This window comes from Musca domestica, unplaced genomic scaffold, assembly GCF_030504385.1.
Source record: "Musca domestica strain aabys unplaced genomic scaffold, Musca_domestica.polishedcontigs.V.1.1 14, whole genome shotgun sequence".
Taxonomy (NCBI): domain Eukaryota; kingdom Metazoa; phylum Arthropoda; class Insecta; order Diptera; family Muscidae; genus Musca; species Musca domestica.
The window spans coordinates 3,137,021-3,144,474 of record NW_026712192.1 but is presented as its reverse complement, the minus strand read 5'-3'; the positions used below and the strand labels follow the sequence as shown (position 1 = coordinate 3,144,474).

The window sequence follows — 7,454 nt, the reverse complement described above, 5'->3', positions numbered from 1 at the left end:
ATTTTTTTCTTTTAAACATAGTTTTTAGTCCAAACGTGAGCTCGAAAACAACATCTCAACGGGCTCTGTGCGGAAACCCTAGTTTTAAGAAAAGTTCAAAGTAATATATACAACGGCATACACGACTCTATGCAAATATATAAGATTTAATTATTAATAAAAAAACAATTTTACTTATAGTAAGGACAACAAGAAAAAAACAAACAATTACAATTATTATTAATCCAATATATATATTCTCTATATATGACAAAAATAAATATCTACTAACATTATAAATAAAAAAAAAAACAAAAGAACATTTAATAAAAATTATATATGTATGAAAAAAAAAAGAAACAACAACCACAACACTTATATAAAAGAAAACAAAATCGCCAATTGATTGATTTACAACAACATATATAAATATCCAATATATAAATACAGATATATATATAAATACTAGCCATGTAAGATTTGATGATTATTACAAAAACTTTTTTTATACTGATTGTGATTGTGAGATTTGTGATGATACAATCTCTGTGTCTAGCGTTGGATCATAATCTCCATTTCATATTGTCATATTGCAAACAAAAAAATAAAATATTCAAATAAATAAAATCCCCAACAGAAGTAGAAGAACCATAATAAACAAACAACATCATTACAATAAATGAACGAACATCATTCTTCATATCCATCCATATATATATACATGTTCTCTATGAAGATGACAAGGCAAAAAGGGAGGTGGTTTTGTTGGAAACCGTATCAGGCTCAAGGAGTTGAGTGGCTTTTTAGGCAATTAATTGAGAATGGCATAAAATTTCAACAGATTTTTATGCATGCCCCGGGAGGAAGACAGAAAGAAATTCGAATCAATCCTCGATTTCGATTTAGACACCTCTTTTTTTGATTGTCTCTCTAGAAAATAAGGAAGAATGATTTCCATAACAATGCTTTGATTATCTGCAAATTAGTTTATCCCCATAAAAGCAAGACAACATCTCATCTATGTAAGTCACCCCTCCTCTCCCAATCAAAGGAGGGAAATAAATCTCTTTTAAAAAAAGGATTCATAAAAACAACACCCATACAAACTTTTAAGAGGGCTTACAAAACTTAGATTTTTTTTATAAATATATTCTACCATAAAAAAAATAAATAGAATGAATTTTATCGTAAACGGAAGTTGAATTATTATATACATTGCAACAACAAAGCTACAACAGCACATTAAAAAATATATAAATATTAGCAAACAATATATACATATATGTATCAATGTTAGTTTCAATGAATTATGAATCTAGAGAATTCACAAAAACATACATTTTAAGTAGCGCTGTATTAGTATAAGATTCTGAATACGATCTAAGTAAATGAAATGAAACGACGAGACAACAACCACAGAAGTGGTTTACATTGGAATAGAAGTTGAAGCCAACCTACCTGCCTGCCTCTGTCCAGCATCTTAAATAGCTGGCATATGGGATAGATGATGAGATTCGTATGCCAAGACAAAGGGTGACATATGCAACTAATCAATCCGCACACACACACAAAACTTCTTTGCCACACAACATCTGGGAAGTTTTGGCCCAAATGAGTTGGAAGCTTTAACAAAAACCGCCAAACACTTTCAAACTCATGGGGGCAGCATATTGTTGTTGTTATGTTGTAATCGCACTCCTTGTTTTTGGTGTGAAAATCTCCATTCAAACCATTTCAGTTGTTTTTGATTTTTAACATCTGTCTGGACATAGCGGTGGTGGGTGGTTTCACTTTCACCAATTGCTAAACCGCTGAGATTTTTTATTCAATAATTGACAACAAAACTGAAAAAAACATTTGAATATTTTATAACAACAAAAAAACACACCGAGTTCACTGATTTTTTTATTAACAATTTTATTTCATTTTTTTCTTATATTATTACTAACAATTTGATTTTTTTTATATAACATTTTTATTATTATTATTACTAACACAATACAATTATCTAAACATTTTATATATATGTATATCAACAGTTATACGAATTATACCATAATTTTAAGCAATTTTTTTTATTCATTTTTATTACATTTTGTTTTTCAAATATATATATTTTCTTTTTTCTTTTTAAATTATAAAATAACCAACATACATATATAATTTTCATTGTTCTTAAAAAAAGAATTTACATTTCTTATAGACAAAAAACACACACACAATTCTATATGTTGTTGTTCCAATAGAACAAAAGTAAAAACAACATACAAATTTATAAAATATCAAATGCAAACAAAAAAAAAATCACAACAAAAATTAAAAAAATGGAAAATGATTAAAGCAACAGCGAAGCAAAAAAAAAAATAAAATCCTGGATCTTCAGATCCGGTCGAACAAACAAATCGATTTGGTTTTAATCAGCCCGATTCTGAATACTCCCCGGGAGATTATTCCCGGGGAGATTATTTTTCCCGGGAATAAAATCCTCCTATTCTAAACAAACGGGGAGAATGGTAATAAGGGAGAGAGAATTTCGATTATTCGAAGTCAGCTGTTTTGCGTCAGCTGTTTTGTTTGGCTAACAATTTGCAAATATTTTTATGACTTCAAAAGCATAAAGTGATTAAAAATAAAAAAAGAACTATAAAAAAACAATTTAAAAATGTTTAGTGTTGCGTTTGTGATGCTAGCTGATGCAGAAAACGCTGAAGTGCAGCAGCAGGAGAAAAATATGCAAAGGATAGAAAGGAGAAGGTTACGCGATGCCATCAACCCACTTGAGTTGCCTCAATCTTTGTAAGTACATACATGAATAAACTATTATTAAATTTTATTTATTAACAAGAATCTTACTTTTCAAAGATTTGAAAAATATTATAGGGTAAACAAACCGGCATTCAAGTATCTGTTGGGCGTGTTAACTTCCAACATTCAACCTAAACGTAAGTCATTTGCAGTTTCTCCTGTTGTGAAACTAAGTGCGGCTCTACGCTTCTTTGCGGAAGGCGGGTACCAAACAGGCATTGGAAAAGATTGCGACGTGTCTGTGGCCCAGTGTAGTCTTAGCAAAGTTCTCACGGAAGTCATAAATATATTTGAGAAACATCTCTGCCCAAAATGGATAAGGTTCTGCAGAACGGAAGAGGAGAAACGTAAAATTGCTTTAGCGCTTTATATAAAGCATGGCATTCCGAGCGTTATAGGATGCGTTGACGGAACACATGTCCGCATTATTGCTCCCTCCGCCAATAAGCACTTATATTACAACAGGAAGGGCTACTATAGTTTGAATGTTATGCTGGTAAGTAGTTTCGCTGATTGTTTGTGTTCAAGATATTCATCGGAATGATCAATAATTGATTTTTAACAACAACAAAAATTACAGGTGTGTGATCATGAGTTGAGGATTCAGTACGTGGATGCATCGCATCCTGGGGCGTGCCACGATTCATTCATTTGGAATACCAGCGAGTTGCGAGCCCACCTTGAGGAAGTCTATCGAACAGGCGGTAGTAAATATTGGCTCCTTGGTAAGGTTTTGAATGACAACAGAAAGTATTCACAAATTAATATTTTATTTTTTACTAGGAGATGCAGGGTATTCTCTAGAACCGTGGCTTTTGACCCCTCATAGATGTCCACAGGATGAATCAGTTGAAATTAAATTCAATGAAATCCATTCAAAGTGCCGCAATGTAGTTGAACGCACCAATGGCGTTTTGAAAAATAGATGGAGGTGCATTCTTGGTGCTAGGGAGTTGCACTATTCTCCTGAAAAAGCCGCAAAAATCACAAATGTTTGCTGTGCCTTGCATAATATATGCATTCATTTCAAATGCAATACTGACGTCAACGATGTTGAACATGTTGATAGTATTAGCATACAATATAGTGATAGTGATGTAGTATCCTTGGCCACGCAGCAGTATTTGTCGGTTGCCCAAAATATTAGAAATAATATTGGACATAATCTGTAGTAGATATTCCCCTAAATTTAGACTCAGACACTAATAAACGGCAATCAATCACTTATATATATTGCGACAGCCTAATGTATATTTGTAAATTAAAATAATAAAACATAGGATTAGTTATCACATAGGAATAGCATCACATTTTATTTTAAACAAACTAAAAAACAATTCAAAAACAACCAAAAAAAAACTCAATAAAATTCATGTTCAAAAACAAACAAAAAGAAAACACATAAATTCATATTCTAAAACTAAAAACAAAACTAATACTATTTACAGGTACGTTCATATGCACGTTTTCAGTCTGTGTGTATGTGTATATATATATTCAGGTACTTTCTAGATTATTTTTCAGTTCTTCCAGTTCTAAGAGTCGGCGGTTCTTTTCAATTTTATCCTCCACTTCTCTTAGCCGCAATTTTTCCATAATTAAATTGTGCCTTTTCTGCTCTTTTAGTTCTTCCTTTTTGACTTCATAAAGGCGGTCAATAGAACGATACACCTTTTTTGAAATTTGTTGCTGCTCAATCATTGCATCCAACATACGTTTCTGAATGTCTATCTCTTCTGATAGAACGTCGCGAGCGGATGCCTGTGTATTGAAATGCTGGCCACTTATTTTAATTTTTTTCGCCGGCGGCTTTTGCGGAGTGTCTTCATTGCTGTGCACCGCAGGACATTCAGCCTCCTCTCCGTCTGGCTCTAGCAACTCCAGAATTTCATTTGGAAGGCGTTCTGGGTTCTGTATTGTAGAAGTGGAAGATCCTAACCCATACTTGATGGCCACACCTTCCACTGACTCCTTCATGCCAACCAAATCGTATATGGCCTCTTCGTTTGCAGAAAACTTCTGCTCCATGTTGGGGCCTCCACCAGTTCCTCTGGAGTATTTGAGGTTTTGTGCCGCCTTCTGCCGTACATACTTTTTTTGATCGGCCCATACCTGAAAAAGGTTTTGCATTTTTGTCATTTGTGCATTGTACAAATCAAATTTTGTGGTACATACCTTCTTCCACTCGGCAACACTTTTTGATGGTGGCCCGGCAGCATTTAATTCCGCCTCCAAATTGCGCCATACCCGGTTTAGCTCCTCTTTTCCTCCCTTAAACCAACCTCGCGCAATATCGCTATGTAATTGCATAGAGGTAAGCAGAATGTCTAACTGCTTTTTGTTTGTTGTTTTTGACCTGAAAGTAAAAATAAATGTTTTTTTTTTCATTTTTCATGAAAAATTTTAAATACTTACATTTTTTGGCACAACTCGCTTGCAATTTTTTGGCGGAATTATTCCCAAAATTCGTTATCACATTCGCCCTTTTATTGACATTCATAATACCTACTTTTTTCCCGGGGAAGAGTTTCCCATTTTCGAAGTTCATTTAGAATAAGGGAGAAGGGAAAAGGGAAAAAATTCCCCGGGAGATTTTATTTAGAATAGGGGAACAGGGAATAGGGAAAAAATTCCCAGGGAATTGTCATTAAGAATCGGGGTGATTCTTTTTGGGGGTTTTTCAGAGAAGTAGTTTTAAAGGCAATATAAAGAGAGATATGAAACACAGTCAAGGCAATACAGATGACACGTCCGCCATGTTCCATAGGTTCAGTATGCTAACGCAAAAAAATATTTTTTTCCAAGTGCAATATTTTAATTCAATTAATTCATTATATTTTCGTAAATGAATCATATTTGCAAAGAAATTGAAATAGTCAGTAAAACTTACAAGTAAATGCATTTAGTTGATATTAAACCTTTTAAAAATTATCAATCGGTTTTGCTGACAGATGTATACCCTCAGCCAATGTTCGAATTTTTAAATATATTTTGACTTCTGGTGTGATTATTCAAATTGTCGACTCTCTATGGAGTAGGTTCCGAAGAAATGGGCCAATATTGTCCATTTCATATGGGACTTAAATAAATATGTTATAAATATGGCGACGTGCCTGGTTGGGACAGGGTGAGATGAAAAAACTGCATACAATTTAATACTGCTGTCATTTCTAAGCAACTCGTCCGACAGCTATTAAAGTTATTCCAGTGACAGCTCATTAAATTGTTTACAAGCGTAAAAAAACATTTTGGTGAGAATTTTCCAAAAAAAAAAAAATAATTCGTGATGGAATTCAAGCGTGATAGTGTGATTTCTTTATATTTGACTGGAAAACCACAAGTGGCTATCGTCAGAGCACTCCAGCGTTTAAATGTGAATAAATCGCTCGTTACCGGGATACTGGCAGCGTAGTGGACAAAAGAAAATAGAAACATCAGCAGAAATGTTTTGAAATGTAAAGAAACAACTTGATCGAAAACCGCGTCGCAGTAGCCGAAAAATGGCTCGTGAGCTGAACATATCGCAATATTCCATTCGGCAAATATTGAAAAATGAGCTCGGGATAAAGCCATTGAAATTCCAAAAAAATTGCAAGAACTTACACCGCCACAGAAAGAAAAATAGACTCAAAAGAGCTAAAGAATTGCTTTGCTTCGCCGAAAGTGGTAAACTGCCGAATTTGGTTTTCTCCGATGGGAAAACATTCGTCGTGCAGCAGTTTGTAAACAAACAAAAATGATCGAGTTAACTTGCCAAAGAGGTCAGCTGGAAATGTACACCTTCGGTTGGCCACCTGAACTCAAGCGGCGGTCATGGTGATGGTGTGGGCTCGTATTAATCGACCGTGGCATCAGAATAAATGCCGAATATTATCGCGAAAATATTCTGGAGGATGTATTAAAGCCTTGGACACGCAAGCATTTTGGCCGTAGACCTTGGACATTCCAACAGGACTCAGAACCATCGCACTCAGCACGCGCCACCCAAGAATGGTTACAAAATGAGGTTTCTCGCTTCATTTCCAACGCACAACGACCACCACAATCTCCGGATACCAATCCGTTGGACTTGCAGGTTTGGCACTAAAAAATACCAAAGTGTCGATCACCTCAAGCAAGCGCTTCGCCAGGAATGGGCCAAAATACCACAAGCAACATTCGGGCAGCATGTGACTGTTTCATTGGCCGTTTGAAGGCCATAATTCGTGTCAAAGGTGACCAATTCGAACAAATCTAAACTTATTCTAAAATTTGATGTTATTTCCGACATGTTTTTGCTTTCATTCAATAAAATTAAAAAAATTAAAAAATTATGGCGTTTGACTTTGTTGCAGTTTTTTTTTTATTATTTTACGATGTATATACTTTATAGAGTCTATCATGAATATTTCGAGGAGTTACAAACGGAATGACAAAGCTAATATACCCTACATAGAATGGTGGAGTGTATAACAATAGCGGTTTGATTCAAAACAGCTTCGGAACCGATTGGTGATTAATTTTTCGACTTCAATCACCTAAATTGAATAATATCTTCTCAGTTCTTCTGTTTTAAATTAAACCAACAGTTTAATTTTCGAAAAACTTTGGAAAGCTATGCTGAAATATTTGAAAGCTTTCAGCTTTTTCTCAATACATTCCACATTGCATTTGTGGGGGTTTTGGCGACT

The 7,454-nt window shown here is 34.4% G+C and overlaps 2 protein-coding genes across 2 annotated transcripts; one reads left to right on the top strand and one right to left on the bottom strand.

Annotated features, from left to right (window-relative positions):
* Positions 1–2,404: 2,404 nt before the first annotated feature.
* On the top strand, positions 2,405–4,015 carry LOC131801081 (putative nuclease HARBI1). The gene is made up of 4 exons (XM_059119115.1): positions 2,405–2,775; positions 2,842–3,280; positions 3,365–3,509; positions 3,568–4,015. The coding sequence occupies exons 1-4, from the start codon at positions 2,642–2,644 to the stop codon at positions 3,954–3,956; spliced, it is 1,107 nt and encodes a 368-aa protein (XP_058975098.1). The 5' UTR covers positions 2,405–2,641; the 3' UTR covers positions 3,957–4,015.
* A 51-nt stretch (positions 4,016–4,066) lies between these two features.
* LOC131801082 (uncharacterized) lies at positions 4,067–5,442 on the bottom strand. The gene is made up of 3 exons (XM_059119116.1): positions 5,200–5,442; positions 4,960–5,140; positions 4,067–4,896 (listed from the first exon to the last, which is right to left on the bottom strand). Coding segments are annotated over exons 1-3 (798 nt in total). The 5' UTR covers positions 5,202–5,442; the 3' UTR covers positions 4,067–4,281.
* Between the last annotated feature and the right edge of the window lie 2,012 nt (positions 5,443–7,454).

Bases quoted from the DNA above. Each gene is read 5' to 3' on its own strand.
- LOC131801082 (XM_059119116.1), bottom strand. The intron at 4,897-4,959 runs GTATGTACCACA...AACCTTTTTCAG, and splicing joins GTGTTGCCGAGTGGAAGAAG to GTATGGGCCGATCAAAAAAA.
- LOC131801081 (XM_059119115.1), top strand. From the start codon at position 2,642: ATGTTTAGTGTTGCGTTTGTGATGCTAGCTGATGCAGAAAACGCTGAA. The intron at 2,776-2,841 runs GTAAGTACATAC...TACTTTTCAAAG, and splicing joins CTTGAGTTGCCTCAATCTTT to ATTTGAAAAATATTATAGGG. The intron at 3,510-3,567 runs GTAAGGTTTTGA...ATTTTTTACTAG, and splicing joins TAGTAAATATTGGCTCCTTG to GAGATGCAGGGTATTCTCTA.